This window comes from Brassica rapa, chromosome A09 (genome assembly GCF_000309985.2).
Source record: "Brassica rapa cultivar Chiifu-401-42 chromosome A09, CAAS_Brap_v3.01, whole genome shotgun sequence".
NCBI classification, from domain to species: Eukaryota; Viridiplantae; Streptophyta; class Magnoliopsida; order Brassicales; family Brassicaceae; genus Brassica; species Brassica rapa.
Window position 1 is genome coordinate 10,746,628 of NC_024803.2, and position 18,203 is coordinate 10,764,830.

The window sequence follows — 18,203 nt, forward strand, 5'->3', positions numbered from 1 at the left end:
ACCGGGTCACCGGATTACATACCGGATCCTCGGATTACATACCGGATCACCGAATTTACCGGTTAGACTGCGGGTCCGCGGGTAAGGTTTCAAAACACTGATCAAACGGGTAATACCCACAACATTGTATTTTGGACATAATTTGTATGCTTTATAACCGTAAGGTAACACTACATATTATGAAAGGATAGTTTATAGAGGAAATTAGTTGAATTAGCTCACGTGCACCTTATCATCTTCGCCAAAGTCGTCTAGTTGCAAACTGTATACTTCACTTTTTTCTTTAAATTTGGGGTTTTCTTCTTGTAGGAATTAGTGGGCTTTATTTCGGGTCCATTAAGAAATAAGAAGTATTATAATCAGAGAAACCTAGCTCTCCACGTCGTCACCGTCTCCGTCTCCTTGGCCGTCGAATCCCTCCTTTTACGTTCAGCCGTGCTAACCTACTTCTCTTGCTTGTAACTTCTTCTTGCTGCGACTCTTTTGTGCATCAGCTTCCAAGTAATGTTTTGTATTTCTTGAGACAAGTTTGTTCCTGCTTTGTTAATAGAAGTAAAGCACCAGTTTTAACATATTGTAGCATTAATGGCAAAAGAACCAAGCTTTTGTTTTAGCTTTGAGCTTTGGTTGATAGAAGAATGAAGTTGTTTCTTGTCTTTTTTGTTCGTATGAGAACTTAATAACTCCTCGCTTGCTGTAATCTTAGTTAACAAATATTCTTGTCTTTTTGGTGACAGAAGCAAAACAATGGGATTACCAGATTCATCTCAAGACTTGTCGACAGAGATGGAGGTGGATGCTTTCAGAAGGCTCTTCCCTCTTCGTTTCTTCGAGCGCCATCTCTCTGAGTCTCTCCGACCTGATGGTAGACCACTTGGAACAGCCAGAGACACCATTGTCAACCTTGGTAAAAGCCTCTTACTTTCATCATCAGAGTCAGTCAATGGAACACTTTTGACTTGATTGATTGTAATTCTATTGTGTATAGGACTTGTTTCGTCTGCTGATGGATCTGCTCTTGCCAAGATTGGTTCTACTGTAAGCTTTTCAACTCACATATTGTTTACTGAGTCTAGTGTTTTTCTTATATAGTTCTGTGTTTTTTTTTTGGTATAGACAATGCTTGCTGCTATAAGAATGGAAGTTATGAGTCCTTCTACAGACTCCCCAGACGAAGGATGCATAGGTTTGTTTGTTGCATCTACCTTATTTATCTCTCTTTGCCTCTTTCTATTTGGTTTTGTGTCTGATAGATTACTTTTTTTTAGCTGTTGAGTTCCACATGCCTCCTATATGCTCTCCAACTGTTCGTCCTGGAAGACCAGCTGATGAAGCTCCTGTTATCTCCAAGCGTTTGTCTGATATTTTCTCAAGGTGTTTGGATTTGTAGAGTCATTACTGTGTCTTAGAGAGTGTTTTCTTTTTCTTCTAAAACTGTTTCTCTTTGTTGCAGCTGTGATATGATTGACCTTAAAGAACTGTGCCTAGTTAGTGGAAAAGCTGCTTGGATGGGTTATCTGGTCAGCACACCTCCCTCTATATCGCCTTCTTAATTGGTTTTCATCACCATTCGTCTCTAGTGAGTTTCTTACTGTGTGTAGATAAATAAAATTTTGCCGCTCTCTGAAATTTCTATTAGGACATATACTGTTTGGATGCTGATGGAGCTCTTTTCGATGCTGCTCTGCTCTCTGCTGTTGCTGCCTTTTCTAATTGTAAGATATATCCTAATCTGCTGAGAAGAGCAAGCCTTAGATATGACCCATGTGACATATATCTGATGCATAAGAGATCTTTTTTGTATTTTTGCAGTGCAAATACCTGTTGTTGCTCTCAACGACAACGGAAGAATAGTTGCCATCAATGGAGAACAAGAGGAGAATGCATCGATCAAGGAGAAGGAAGCTGTGAACAAGGAGAAGAGAAAGCTCACGCTCAAGAACATACCTTTTGCTTTAACATGCATACTCCACAAGAAGTACATTCTAGCAGACCCAACAGCTGAAGAAGAATCGATCATGGACACTCTGGTGACTGTTGTTTTGGACTCTTCAGATCAGATTGTTTCTTTCAATAAATCCGGAGGAAACGCTCTCGCTGGTTCATCAGCCATCAAGGTGAGAGTGTTCTCAGCATTCTCACAGCTTTGATTACTACACTTGTTTCTTTTTTTCCTTATAAAGTTTAGCCTTGTGGGTTTTGGCTTTTTGGCAGAGCTGTGTGGAGTTAGCAAGGAAGAGAGGGAAGGAGCTTAAGCAGATACTGGGAGAGATGGATATCGACTGATTAAGAAATCAGATGGACAATGTTTATCATTCCGTAACATTATGAAGAAATCTAGTGCTCTTCACCATTTTTGTTAACATTATGTTTTTGGTGATCTTATAATGAGTTTAATGTTAGTGTAACTGTTCGATTATATGCTCTCTACATTTCATATGGATTGTTGAGTATATCTATCGATAATGGAAAATATGAAGTGAAACAAAAAGAAACTCTTCACATTATGTTTTATGCTTGGAACTTTCTAACTGGATGAATATGCTATTGCTACACATTTGATCCCTTAGAAGATGGTTCAAACATAGTTCATAGTGACTAGATAAAATAACCATACAGGGGATCAACTGAAAATTTGCAAAAAGGTGATGAATATGTTTTGACATCTTTATGGAACTTACACAAGTGTATATGAATGTAAAAAAAAACAGTGTATATGAATGTATTTCCTTTTGTAGTCTGTATTCTGTATCCATTGGCCTGTTAAAATTCTCAGCCTTTGTCCCTAGCCTAGGTTATTCAAGGTAGCTTGTCCCAACGCTGCAGTGATTTACTTCACTCACTCACGCTACACATTGCTTTGATTAATTCTTTAAATTGACAATATGTAAATATGAATACATCATATGATTGATATTTTTATTTATTGCAGCAACATGATTCGTGCTGAGGAACAAGCTGTTGTGAGGAAAGAGTGTGCTGCTATCGTGTTTTGTTGTGAAGCTGCATTGTATTGTCCAAATCTCTAGGCTCTTTGCTTACCTATCACCTCTATCAGTTTCAGGTACCATGCAGCCTTGAGAAGCTGGTGCCGATATTCTTTTGGACCTGTTAGTCAATAGGAAGTCCTGCAGCCTCTGCGCAAAACCGCTCGATGAATGGACACTTATTATCTATTCATGAAAACAATGCTCCAATATCCACTACAGATACAATTTCATTAACTTTCATGATAATCTCTGTTTTTTCACCGTTTCAGAAACCCATTGTGATGCGGATGAGGGTAGATTACAAGATTGACGGCAAAGATGTGTTGGAGCAAGGAGAAATCAACAGTTTCACACGTGAGTTAGAAAGTGTTAAGGTGTTCGTTCCAATATTCATATATATATATATATACACATAATGAGATTAGAGAAATTCCTTTAGATAGTCATTTTTAGTTTATTTTCACAAAAATAGACCTGAAAGAAGAAAATGATCAAAATAAATTTTATTAAAGAATAAATATACATTTATACCCAAAGATTAACTAATCTGGACTTAGAGTTTAGAGTTAAGGGGTGAGGTTTTGGGATAGGGTTTTAAATTTTAAAAATTCAAAAAATAGATATTGAAATTTTCAAACAAAAAAGTGTTATTTTGGTCATTTTATTTTTTAAGTGCTATTTTTGTGACAAAAACTTAAAAAAGTTTATTTGAGAGAATTGCCCGAATGATTATCCTATTCTTTATGTATAATTTGTTTTCTCCCATGGACTAAAACAAACTTCTGTATAGAAAGTTTTTAGGTGTGGTTCATTAGTTTTGTGTGAAATCTTTGTTTATATTATGGCTATGAGTTATGCGGTGTGTCGTTTCTTTTTTACGTCAAAACATCGTTCTATTACTCAAACTTAAGGTGGTCTGGGTAACCAGATCGGAATAGAACAACCAATAAAAAGTAATTCCCTATGAAATGATCTAGCCGTCTTAGCTAAAAAGTCTGAAGTCTGATTGCGCGCTCATGAAACATGAATGATGTTAAAATCCGGAAAGCATATCTGTAGCGTCTCTATCCTATTCCAATTTCGTCGCAAAGCTTGGCCAGACATGAGGTTCCTTTATCATTGCAATCAACTCCTTACAATTTGTCCCAAAGCTCTGGCATGTTGATGTTGAAGCATGTTCTTCATTGCCCACCGCAGTGTTTATACTTCCGAATACAAAGCTGATTCGCATCGAGTGATATTTCTTGTCTCCATAAGTTAAATGTTCCACCATTGTCCATCCATATCCATCCACATCTACTAAACTGAGAAGAGGCTGTCCAAGATCTATCTGATAAACAAATATTTCCCAAGTTTATAATATGCAGTGTGTCGTTAATGTTATATAAAATGTCACTTTTTATACAATGAAAAATAAATACATTAATATTTCTTTCTAACCAACAAGGGCATGTACAAACTAAATTATTGTAAGAAAGTCAGCTATCATGTTCAGGTCCATATTTCAAGTCTTCTGAGATAACAACGTAAGTTTCTGTAGTAGCGACCTTAAAAACCAAAATGCACAACTAACTAAAACCTCCAACAGTGGTAGTTGAGTAAACCTGATATATGCAACATATTAAAGCAATTAACCATCATCTTGGAGGTTGATGTGAAATGTTTTCCAATCTTCGATTTCTATATCACCGATATTATCGTTGATTAGTTCAGGACTAGGTTGGTAATTAAAAATAATAATCATCTCAGAACATCAATGACCATTTGCTTAGTTCGTGGGTCTTTTTCGATAACGTTGGAAGATGGAAACCCAAAACACAGACTAACAATACTTCCTCAGTTTTTGCCCAAAAAAAGAACAACATTTCCTCAGTTTTAGAAAATACGAAAGGAAAAGTCTAAAGATCCCAAACGTTCAATACAAAACTAATATTATACTTCCTCTGTTCCTAAAAGATATATGTTATAGTTTTTTACACTTATTAAGAAAACATATAAAATTATATTTTTCAATACATTATTTTTTTTAATTAATTATTCACAATAAATTTTAATCAATAGTATTTATTAAACACAATTGTATTTTTTTTAAAATACAATTTTCATTAATTAATGTATTGAAAATATAAATAATGTATCTTTTTGAAACATTTTTTTAAAAAAAAACATGAATCTTTTAGGAACGGATTGAATATTCTACGGTGTTGGATATGAGAATGGATATTCGGCCCAAATTTTTTTGAAATATAGACTCATTTGTAGGGTTTGTTGATAATTTGGATATTAATGCTTTACAAATGTTTAGCCGTGATTGTAAATTATAGATGTTTTGGATTTTAGTCCGGTAAACCATCCACATGGTAATTCTTTCAACACTTGACAACCATCAGCCGTTCATTTTGCTCTCTAATTTAAAACTAGGATTTGACACATCCATCAACCGAATAGTGTTTATTATTTCTTAAATTTATTGTAACTTTTTTTTTTGGCATCAAAAACTCCATAATTTATTAAGAAAGCTCCGTGTGGTTGGTTTGAGCCATCCAGCAAGGGAGTCTAGAGTTTACATGGGAAAAGATAACACCACGGGCTCGAGCACCTTTTGCAAGGCCATCGGCACGGACATTGCAGGAACGGGGAATAAAACATAAGGAGCAAGAATTAAACATAGAATGCAGATAGTAAAACTCTTCAAATTCGACCATTAAGGATGGCCAGTCTTCTTTTTTTTCGTCTTCGATGATCTTGACCAGTTGTTGACAATCAGTTTCAAAGGTCATATCTAGGTGGTCCAGTTGGAGTGTGGATTTCATGGCCCACAGCAGAGCGTGAAGCTCGGCGTGTAGGGGGGTTAAGCCTCGGTTACTAGTGAATGAACCAAAGGTCTTTTCCCCATCCTTATCCGTCAGGACCATACCTCCGCCAAAAAGTGCGTCGTCTTGGTGCCATGAGGCATCAAAAGAGCAACGGGGGCCGAGGGGTTATGCGCTGGTTTGAGGCAAAATCTCTTCATCAGCATGAGCTTTATGTATGATCTGTGCGAGCCTCCAGTTATCTGCTTCCGACAAGGCGATCTGGACAGTATCAAGCGGAGAGATGTCTGCTCCGTTGAAAATTTTATCGTTTCGGGCTTTCCAGATAAACCACAAAATCCATGGCACGTTATCTAGGATCGAGGACGGGACGCCTAGTCCTTTTGCCGGCCAGAGGAGATGATTGAGGTTACTGTAAGTCGATGAGCTCGGGAAAAACCCCGGAGAATGAGGTATGTGAGCGAGAGCCCATGTCTGGGCAGAAGGTGGGCATTCGAATAGTAAATGGTTTACTGACTCGTCGTCGGCGCCACACCTTGGGCAGTATCTGTCTATACTGCAGTGACGGTCGGAGAGACGACTGCATACAGGGACACTATCTGATAGTGCACTCCAAATGAAGTGTTTAATCTTTCTCGAGGTCTTAAGAGTCCAGACCTTTGCTTTTAGGCAGGTAATACTAGGCTCGGAGACAGACGGGAAGGCATGTGCGGAGTCGAGTTCTGTCGCGAGAACATACCCCGACTGGACTGTGTAAGCTCCAGACTTTGTGGGAGCCCAACAGTAGCTATCAAGGCGCTGAGTTCGGGGGATACGCAGGCTCATGATCAACGGCACATCTTCTTTTGCGATTATGCTTTGGAGCCTCGTAAGGTTCCAGGCATGGGACATCGGGTCAATAAGATCGCTTACTCGAAGGTTCGGGTTGAAGGAAGGACCGCAGGGAGTAGCGGGTCTTGGCTTGGCATCCGGGAGCCAATTATCAGACCAGACCATGGTATTGTTGCCCGTCCCAATTGATCTCCTTAAGCCGGCCTTCAGGAGTGGTTGAGCCGCCATCAGACTACGCCAAACATAAGATGGCGAGCTTGCCCTAGTAACGTCCACTGGAGTCGAGAGGCGGAAGTACCTGCCTTTTAAAACTCTAGCGAGAAGAGACGATGGATATTGGATTAGTCTCCAGAGTTGCTTCGCAAGTAATGCGAGATTGAAGTTTCGAAAATCGCGGAAACCGAGACCTCCCTTCTCAAGGGGGGTACAAATACTTTTCCAGGCAATCCAGTGCAGACCTTTGTTATCCTGTTTAGTACTCCACCAGAATCGGGAGATTGCACTGGTAAGTTTCCTAGTAATCTCTAGAGGGAGCAGAAAACATGACATGACATAGGTAGGGAGGGCTTGAGCAACGGATTTGATTAGAACTTCTTTTCCTCCTTTAGATAGGAGTTTCCCAGACCATGAGTTTATACGGTTAAGGAACCGGTCTTGGATGAAAGCAAAGGCCTGCTTTTTGCTGCCACATATTTTCTCTGGCAACCCTAGATAGACTCCCATACCACCTTCTTTCGATATTCCGAGCGATCGCTTAAGCTCCGATTTGATGTCCGGAGGGACCTTACTTCCAAAGAGGATGGATGACTTGTTTACATTCAGCTGCTGACCGGAAGATAAGCCGTACATGTTGATGATCCTCACGAGTTCGGAGCATTGCTGAATGTCTGCTCTACAGAAAAAAAGGCTATCGTCGGCAAATAAAAGGTGGGAGATTGGTGGGCTGTTTCTGGCGATTTTGAGTCCAGTAATTCTTCCTTCCCTTTCCGCCCCTTGGAGTTGAGAGATAAGAGCTTCCGTTAGGAGAATGAATAGGAAAGGCGATAGTGGATCTCCTTGTCGAATGCCACGGGATGGTGTAATCTTTCCTTTTGGTTCTCCATTTAGCAGGACTTGATAAGAGACTGATGAAATACAAATTTTGATCCAGGATACCCATTGCGTAGAGAAACCTAGTTTCAGGAGAAGCGCTTCGAGGAAGGACCATTCAACTCTATCGAAAGCTTTGCTCATGTCCGTTTTGATAGCAACAAACCTCGATCTGCAACCCGGGTTGGTTCGCAAGGCGTGGAAAGCTTCGTGTGCGACGAGAATATTATCTGTGATCAGACGTCTAGCCACAAAGGCCGATTGAGTCTCCGAGATTATTTTCGGGAGGCATTTCTTCAGGCGCTTGCTCATGAGTTTTGAGATGACTTTATAAGAGACATTGCACAGGCTTATTGGTCGAAATTCAGCCATTTCCGATGGTCTCTCCGTCTTGGGGATGAGGCAGATGTTGGTTTGGTTTAAACGGGGGTCCATGGTGCCAGTCAAGAAGAATTCCTTCACCGTACTCCGTACTACCTCAGCCGTAATTCCCCAATATTTCTGGAAGAAGAGACTTGTCATTCCGTCTGGCCCGGGGGCTTTATCGGGGTTTATGTCAAACATAGCGCGTTGGATCTCATCATCAGATGGAATACTTGTAAGGGCTGCATTCATGGTCGGGGTTACTCTTGCAGTAATGTATTGTAGCGATTCCTCAAAGTCTGAGGGATTTGATGAAGTGAACAAGGTTTGAAAGTACCCAGTCGCCACCTGTTCCAAATCTTCATCGGTATCGGCCCATGAGCCGTTTGCCCGTCGGAGTCTAAGAACCCGGTTTCTTGCTCTCCGCTGCTTTGTAGTAGCGTGGAAGAATTTTGTATTGCAGTCTCCCTCTCGTAACCAGTTAGCTCGGCTCTTTTGTTTCCAATAGAGTTCTTCATCTCTAAAGGCGGCGCAGAGATTCCATTTAAGGTTCAGGATCGCCTCATTTGAGAAATTGTCATCGAGTTGGGCCTGCTCGAGCTGGTCTTTGATTTCTTCAATCTTCTTTGCCGTGTTAGAGGGGTTAGCTCTCTTCCATCGAGAAATGTGCTTTCTGCAGAGCTCAATCCGGTCATGGAGGTCATCACGGTCGAAAGCGCTTGGATCATTCCAGCCATGGAGAATGGTTTCACGGAAACCCTCTTTGCCAATGCATCTTTTGTCAAATTTAAAACCACGTCTGCCAGTTTTCTTGCCGGAGAGAAAACGAGAGAGGATGGGACGGTGGTCTGAACCCCATAGGCGAAGATACTCCACATTCGTGTGGGAAAAATAGTGGTGCCAATCCTCATTTCCAACTGCTCGATCTAGTCTGCATTGCACTTTGCCATTACTTCTATTGCCTACCCAAGAGAGAGGGTTGCCTGAGTATGTGATGCAGATAAGTATTTGGAATATTTCCAAATATCTTGTTATTTATTTTATTAGTTATATTAATTTAGATAATTACATTTTATTTATATTTTCTATATTTTAATGGTTTTCCTATTTTAATTAAGATTAGAGTTTTTTAGATTAAGGATTTATTATAAATAGGCATTGAAGCCTAAAGTTGTAGGGAGACTTTGATAAATAAAAATAGAGCTTTTGCTTATACCTTGAAAGAGATTTGATTCAATTCATCTTCTTTGAGTTGCCTTGTTATTGATTTGATTAAATTCATCAATACAAGAAGTTGGTCTCAAGACGCTATCGAAAGAAACTCTTGATTGATCCAAGAACAGGTCTCGAAGAACCCTAAAAGTTTCTAGATCGACCGTTCAACCTATCGTCCGCTGCATCAGGTGGTATCAGAGCTGCGTCTCTTTGGTTTCTTAATCGAAGAACGATTCTGGATGTCATGGTGAGTGCGAACATCTATCTTATCCAGGACGAAAGTCCCTTTGTTGAGAGAGAAGAAAACTATGAGATCTATCGAGAGATCTATGGTGATCCGATCTACGATGTCTATGAAGATGATGTCCGCGTTGTCGATTTCGTTTTCAGTGAAGATTTTTTTGCAAATTTCGTCTGTGCAAAAATCGGGCAAGACGAGATTCGTGCAAAATTCGGGCGAGACAAGATCCGTGCAAATCCCGTACAGGATGAGTTACGTGCAAATTTTGGGGAAAGTCAGAAGATTCGGTTTTATGAAAATTTCGGATTTGAAGATAAATATTGGAAGATTTCAGCCACGAAAAACCTATTCAAGATTCGAGGACGAATCTTTTCCAACCCGGAGAGAATGATGCAGATAAGTATTTGGAATATTTCCAAATATCTTGTTATTTATTTTATTAGTTATATTAATTTAGATAATTACCTTTTATTTATATTTTCTATATTTTAATGGTTTTCCTATTTTAATTAAGATTAGAGTTTTTTAGATTAAGGATTTATTATAAATAGGCATTGAAGCCTAAAGTTGTAGGGAGACTTTGATAAATAAAAATAGAGCTTTTGCTTATACCTTGAAAGAGATTTGATTCAATTCATCTTCTTTGAGTTGCCTTGTTATTGATTTGATTAAATTCATCAATACAAGAAGTTGGTCTCAAGACGCTATCGAAAGAAACTCTTGATTGATCCAAGAACAGGTCTCGAAGAACCCTAAAAGTTTCTAGATCGACCGTTCAACCTATCGTCCGCTGCATCAGTATGGGAATTCAATCATTCCGCAATTTGCGAGCATGTTCCTGAAGGGTAGGAAAGAGGCCTCACTACGCTTGCGTCCACCCTTTTTTTCTAAGTTGCTGGTAATTTCATTGAAATCACCAACCATCAGCCAAGCTCCAGACCTGGTGAGACTCATTCTGGTCAAGCGTTCCCATACATTTTCTCGGTAATTAATAACCGGATCTCCATAGACAAAGGTAATATAAACTTTATGTCCAGCTATGGTTGCCTCAATATCGATCATACGATTATTGGAATATAGAATAGTAACATCAAGAGAATCTAAATAGAAAAGCGCAAGTCCACCGCTTCGCCCTTCAGGTTCCACGGTAAACAATTTATTATAACCAAATTCAAATTGAAAATCCTGAAGAAAAGAATAACTATTTTTTGTTTCTGAAAGAAAAAGAAAAGAAGGAGTAAAACAACGATGCAATTCCCGGAGATGTTTCTTGGTCAGGTAAGCTCCGGCTCCCTGACAATTCCAAGCTATAGCACTCATATTCTCTTACTGGGTGGTTTCTGGGACACCACCGAACCTGAGAGAGACAAAGTTTTTTTGCTTATAGCAGAGGGGAACACCTCATTACGAGGGACAGCAGAGGACATGACAAGAGAATGATTACCCGAATTATTACGTTTTCGAGGTGAGCTACGAACACGGAGCTGACTGAGCTTTTTGGAAGCCTTTACCGCTTTTGCACCTTTCAAATCTGGGCTTTTGGGGGCATGCTTCTTGAGATAACCTTTCGCAGAAGGCAGAGTAGGAGGGGCTTGGTATGGTTTGCTCCTGTTCGGGTTGGTTACGGTTTGGGCTCGGGTTGGCGCCAGAAGATCCTCCTGCATAACAGTTGAATCCTCAACATTTGTTGGAGAGAGCTGGGAGATGGCGTCGATTTTTTCCGCAGCCTCATCAGGTATCTCGTCTAGGAGGTCATCGTTTTCCATCATTTCAGCGTCCATTTCAGCAAGTTCAGCATCCTTGGCCAGACTATCGACCAGAGCTATCTCTTCTTCAGTGAGAGTAATATCCAGCTCCTGATCAAAATCAATATCAAGCTCCATGTCTTGGGGATTGGGGTTCTTATCCGTATGCTCAGGAGGAGGAGCCGCAGTATGCGGTGATTTGATTGGTTGGCGATCTAATGTATCAATTGCTGGTTCTCGGATGACGAGGGTAGAGGATCGGATACGTCCTGGCTCACGTTCACGCGAGGTAGGAGTATCAGTGATAAGGCCTTTCCCCTTGATACGTCTTAGACGTTCTTCATCGGTTTCAGCAATTGGGCTCTTTGGCTGATCTTCCGTGCGTATTTCACCCAGTTCGAGGTGTCCAAATTGGTCCGAGATAGTTCTCTGGGAGTCCGAGACAGCACGAGAAGGGCCTTCTTTCTCCATATGAGGAGTGCGAGAAGAGACTGGCACCATATCAGTGGAAGGGATTATCTTCGGGGGAGAACGAGGGCGCCATTCACGTGTAGCCTGTTGTCGGTTGCTTGAGTAACGTCCATTGTACGGCATCGGTTGCTTGTTCTCTCTGTTCTTTTGGGGGTAAGGGTTCTCTCTACGTGAAGTACGAGAGGAGTTGAGCTTTCCATATGCGGAAGAAGCACGCGGCAGTATTTCTAAGCGTCTCCAGACATCTTCCTTACGAGTGTTGTTGCGATACGAGTTGTCATTATCTCTTGGATAATCTTTCTGGGAAGGGCGATACGCTCTGGTATCACGGGGAGGTGAGTGAGCGTGCCTTTTTCCTTCCCTGCGATAGTCTCGCTCAGATAGGTTGGATGGAGAGGTCCTCTGTCGCCCTGGAGGGGGTGAATTGCGTTCATGGAGAGGGGAACGAGGCCTTTTCAAGTTCGGGACCCGACCGTCGTGTCCCGTCTGGATAGATAGAGTGTCCCCTTGGGCGTTGATGATTGCTCGTTGTTGTCGTTTAAGTTCACGCTCCTCCGGTGTAAGCTGGGGACAAACATTCTCATCATGAGAGATCATATGACAGGTATAGCAGGATCGGTGGAGGCCCTCATAAGAGAAGGAGACCCTTCCGATATCTCCATTTGGAAATTCGATGCGGCGTTCAAACTGTATGGGCATGTCAACATTGACAGATACTTGAATCCTTGCTCTTTTTGAATCGAGGGAGACCCAAGTTCCCAAGGGCTTCGAGATTGCAATGAAAGTCTGATCATTCCAGAAGTGCACTGGGACTCCTGTTACACTGATCCAGAAAGGGATTGTATTGGGAAAGGATTCACTGGTGAAAGGTTCCCATCGCTCGAGTGCGAAACTCCATTGGTTAAAATGGCAAGGACGCTTGTTTAAGACGGAAAGGAGGTCAGCTTCATTGTCAAAATCGAACTGGAAACGCCCATTGCCAAGATTGATCCCTCTAACTCGTCCCTCAACATTCCAGATCCTGTTACGAGGGAGAAGGTGGATCAAAGCATCAATGCTTCGTCCTTGAAGGTTAAAAACTCGTCCAATAAGAGTCAGACGGAAGCGATCGGCCACAGCATCAAGATCACAGTCCGGGATTCGGATGATCTCATCTTCCGAGTCAAGCTTGCGACGCACGGTAGAGGGACCACCTTTACGCACGATCATCGATGATAGAGACATGATGTAGGGTTCGCTGAGGCTTAGCAGTTTACTAGAGGGAGGCCGGAGTAGAGACAGACTGAGAGAGAAAACGATGAAAAAGTAGACGTGGCAAAGAAGCCAGAGAGATACGGAGAAGATCTAGACGACAGAAAACACAAGGAGTGTTGGTAGTCTCCCTTGTGAGTCTGGAAAGGCCGGAGGGCCAGATCGGAGAAGACGTCGGGGGCGGGGGGCTTCAGATCTGAGAATCACCTTTTGGGTCGCTAGCGGCTAGGGTTTTCTCTCGCTCCATTTTTTTTTTCTTAAATTTATTGTAACTATTTATAGCTAAACAAAGAAAAATCAAAGAAGTCCTTGTTACTTTGTTGCATTGTCTATATTTATGATTATCTTAAATTAAGAAAGTTATGAAATGTAATTTAGATGTAATAGTGTAGTTATAAGCGTTTCTAGATTTGATTATATAAAGTCAGTTCTCGTAGTTTATTCTTTCTACATAAATCCATTCAGATTATAAATATATGATTATGATCTAAATATTTGCCCACTTCAAAATTAACTGCAGTCACTGCGATTTACCAGCTTTTGGTGCGAGCTATAAAATCTAACCAAGTAATGGTAGCCTATGATAGGACATAATGTAAAATTAGTGTTTCTGTACCCAATTTGAATCTGGTCGAAATTGTAAACTCAGTGAACCGGAAAATAATTCGGTTTGAATCTTAAATACTGTTAAAAATCTGATAAGATCTGTTAAAAACTCTTAAACCCAGAACCCGACTACCTTTTAAATCATTAGCTGAACTAAAAAAATCTTAAGTTTTTAATTATTTTATTAAAATCTGTTTTATATTAGGTTTTAATGAAGTTTTCACTATGTCATCTGGAAAAGTGAACAGTGATAGATATAATCAAAATTAGTTGAGGTAATTTCACACACTTTTATTTTTATTATCAAAAATCTATTATAATCTTGATGTTTTACTTTTTAGTTTATTTTAGATTTAAAAATTAATTTATTATTCATATTAGACATTTAGAACATGAATTTTAAAATTTGATACATTTTCTATTATATATTCGAACTCTTGACTAGTTGCAAAAATTGTTAAATAGTTTAAATTATTTTTAAATAGTTTGTATCTGAAATGAAAAAAAAAACTTAAATAAATAATTTTTTTCTTATATATTTAATAGCTAATATATAATTACACACTGAAATTAATTAATATATCAAATCGAGGTTCGTCTGCAGTTGACCCGGTGACCCATAAAACTGTATGGCTCAGTGTCCAGGTTGGTTTAGAAAACATAGATGTAAATCCATTTGTCTGGATTCGATTTGATTCGTAATAAGAACAAAACTGATATTTTAGTCAATCTGGATTTGCACTTTATCGCATCCAGTTTACATGAAATTTAGTAAAGATAATTTGGCTAACTCCTGACATTAGTCAGAAAACACTCTAAATTCAGATAAGGCAATATAGTAGCCAATCCTGTATTTTTTTCTATAACCGATCGACTAGATTATACATACGATAAGCCATGTAAGAAGTTATTAAAATTTTGATTTCTTGACCAAAACAAGTCCAAAGAAGCAGCTAACCGAAAATTCCATTGCGAGAAAATAATATTTATGCCAATTTATTTTTATTGTTTGTTTAAATTTTGTTTTTAAACATGGAATCTGCTACACTTGTACACAAGTACCGCTAAATCAACGTACTACGTCAGAAACAAGACATACATACCAATGCATAAAACATACCAATGCAATACAAATACAATATTTATTTAGTTTGCCAACTAAGAGAAACTTCATAAAATCTAAGAAATAAAAATGTCAGACTAGGAAAATTCGTAGTACAATTTATTCTCATTTATTTATTACTTATAGTACGAAAACAATCGAGATTTTATTAGACTCAATAATCCTCGCTAAGAACACACCGATCTTATTCCCTGTCGTAATTATTATTGCTGCAATTATTGTTATAATTATAATTATCATTATTACTATTGTAATTAATGTTGTCATTATCATTACTACCCTCCCCAACCAAATCATTACGTTGAACCCTAAACGCGCCGTTTTGATCTTCTTGACTCATTTCTTCCTTAGCACTGTGGTGAAACGGGAAGTACCCCGCTTGCGTCACTGAAGGTACAACCGACGGAAGCTTCGAGAGAAGAGCCTCGAGGCTACTCATCGACGGCGTTATTTTTATCGGTTGTTGGTGGTGGCCCATCAAGAAGTGGTGGTGCTGGTCAGAGTGGTAGATACGCTGTTGGTGGTACTCAGGCTGTGACGGAGGAGGAGGAGCTACTCCGGGGAAATGCCAAGTGTCAGAAGGAGAAGCGTTGATAAAAGGGTAACCAGAAGAAGAAGGATGAGGAAGAAGTACTCCAGGGATGCTTTCTATATAGCTCAGTTTTTTCCTTAGCATCACAACATAGCTTAAATCTTCTATCACCTTGAACATAACATTTTAAGTATGTAAATGTATCATCTATATATATAAATATACAAAGTGTATATGATGTGTATATAAATATATAGAAAGAGGGAGAGAGATAAAAAAATACCTTGTGAACAGCTCCTAATTGGACAACACCTTCTCGAACAGAAATCAAGGCAATGGTCTGCAAAACGTTTCATGTAAATATATATATATAGTTAAAATGTACGTACGTAATGCAGCCGTTTGATGCATAAAAATGTACGATAATGCATATATATGGAAAAGTGTATATATATATATGTTGATGTAACAATAAGATACCTTGATGCCAGATTGAAACTGAGCTTCCCATGTCCGAGGGTACTGCACATTGACATGAACGCTGATTAGTGTTACAATAAGTTTTAATTAGGGTGTGGTTGATATAATGCTTATACAATATGTAAATCTATGTTTATAAAATTTCAAATTTATGGATACTTTTTGTTTCAAATTTATGAATATATGTAAATGGCATATAAAAATGTGTATGTGAAGGCCTGTATATATATATATATATATTAATATATATATATATATGAGCATATGCTTACTGAGTCAGCAGAATTTTGCCACGCAGATAAGAAGTTAATCTCTTGGTCATTAGGTTCTTTATAGATCCACTTGTGACTGTGATCTGCAGCCACTTTTCCTATCAACCTGCACAAAATTTAATAACATTCAATCATTAGAGAGAATAATTAAATTAATTAACAACTATTTGAATAATACTTTCTTTAGTTTACAATGATTAATTAAATACTCCCTTTGCCAAAAAAGTATGATTAAATACTCCTTTAGCAGCTTTTCGATCAAAAACACTTTGCAAATCACCCGCAAGACTTTAAAATAGGTATATGGATCATAAACTTCTATTTGGAAAGAGGTAGTTTGACTGAAAACTGTATAAACCCAACTTATTTACATATAAATACATATGGATACAGACTGGGTAAGATATTGAAAGAGAATGGCTCTGGTCCAAAAAAATACCCTGTTAACCAAAAAGTGAAAACCAAAAGAGAGAAAGTACTGTATGAAAAAAGAAAATCTGGGAAAACAAATTTCTTTGAGTAATAAAAATCCTTTAATTAACTTTTGTTAAGAAACAAAACATGTATATTATATGTGTGTTTGTATTCTATCCTCACATACCCTTCTCCATAATTGTAGATTTCATGGGACATCTTGAAGAACAACTCAGGCTGAAGCCCTTGATATTGTTGATAATCACTATGTCCGTAAGCCGTCGAACCGCTTCCGCTACACTCGCCGGAGCTCACTTCCCCAGCAGAAGCTGAAAAGTTGCAAAACCCATCTTCCCAAACCAAGATCCTGCCAGTTACACAACCTTATTGTTAATCACACACCCATGAAAGCATTATATATATATAATAGTTTCTATATGCGGTTTTAATAGTACCAGTTTCTCCTGTTCCCTCTTGATCTATCATAAGCTCCTTGACCATCCCATCTAATTGCAAACAGCACCAAATGATCGAACATAGTTATCATTCAGACAAATATATTGTTTACCTATAAGATACTTACATACATATATATATTTGTAGCTCCAAAAACCAAATAATAATACATAACAAGCTCTAGAATAACAGCAAATAAAAAGACTAACAAGAAAGTGGAAACTTTTTTTGTACTGAAAAACAAGAGTTTTAGACTTGTTCTATGTGTATACGGTTAATTTTTATCATAAGCTTACTTGGGAGGAGGATAGTTTCTGGGCAAGATCCTCCAAAAAACTGCATAAACCCATTGGGAATTCTCGTGAATGCATAGGCTTCTTAGTGTGTGTTGAAGAAGATGAGTCACAGCTAATGGATTTAGATGTTCTTCCATTTATTCTTAATTTTCAAAAGTTTTATTTCCTTGGTTCTTTTCTCTTTGTTTTTGTTTGGCGTGTAAAGACTTTCTTTACATGAAGAAGATAGAAAACCCTCACCATCTATCCTCCTTTAAATAGCAAGCTTAGATCCATCCCCCAAAGCATCTTTTTTATTCTTTATCATTTTCTTTATTTTATTATACTTTGGATGGAGATAAGAAATTAAATTATTTACCCATTTGGATTTTCCTCGTGTGTAGCTATTTACCTACCGTCATTTTATTCTTGTGTCTCTTTACTTTTATTTCTTTAAGTAAAAAGTCACATAATTTCCTAACGCTTGGAAACCTGCAAGCAGACCTGATACCTTTTATGTCATTTATTTATGAGTTTATAAAGGTTCAGAACAGAGGGAGTATTTACACAGTGATATATATTTTTCAACCTCTACTGATATTAATCAAATGACTACATAACGAATTCCACATTAAAAAAACATTTCACTAAGGCAAAGCAGACCCGTGGTAGCGTTTAACGCTATAATTTGAACATGTTTTGCAATTAAAAAAATAGATATCCTTTATATATTATTTGAGAAGCATTATTAAGAAGTAACATTAAAATTGTAAGTTATTCACATAATTTCCATTATACTTAGATATCATCACCACAAACTTTCTCACATACCTTTTTAATTACTCTTAATTTTATAGAATAATTACATATAATAGCCCTATTCGTTTTATAGACGCGGCGGCAAAGATACGCATCTAAAAAATAACAAACGATGGAGAGAAATAACGATATGACAATGGTCGCCGTAACTGATGCTAAAGCTTGTTCATCTATTTTAATGGCCCCCGTAAAAAAAACAGCGATTCATTACTGCGGG

General features: G+C 38.5%; 2 protein-coding genes across 2 annotated transcripts; one reads left to right on the forward strand and one right to left on the reverse strand.

The window, feature by feature from the left end:
• The first annotated feature begins 273 nt into the window (after positions 1-273).
• LOC103838559 (exosome complex component RRP43) lies at positions 274-2,507 on the forward strand. Its single transcript, XM_009115004.3, has 9 exons — positions 274-501; positions 738-907; positions 989-1,038; positions 1,117-1,186; positions 1,269-1,374; positions 1,454-1,520; positions 1,640-1,715; positions 1,813-2,117; positions 2,215-2,507. The coding sequence occupies exons 2-9, from the start codon at positions 748-750 to the stop codon at positions 2,284-2,286; spliced, it is 906 nt and encodes a 301-aa protein (XP_009113252.1). The 5' UTR covers positions 274-501; positions 738-747; the 3' UTR covers positions 2,287-2,507.
• A 12,190-nt stretch (positions 2,508-14,697) lies between these two features.
• Positions 14,698-18,203, reverse strand: LOC103838560 (protein RICE SALT SENSITIVE 3). Its single transcript, XM_009115007.3, has 7 exons — positions 17,189-18,203; positions 16,892-16,942; positions 16,624-16,803; positions 16,023-16,128; positions 15,751-15,792; positions 15,554-15,610; positions 14,698-15,441 (listed from the first exon to the last, which is right to left on the reverse strand). Exons 1-7 carry the CDS (start codon positions 17,323-17,325, stop codon positions 14,923-14,925), a joined length of 1,092 nt encoding a protein of 363 aa, XP_009113255.2. The 5' UTR covers positions 17,326-18,203; the 3' UTR covers positions 14,698-14,922.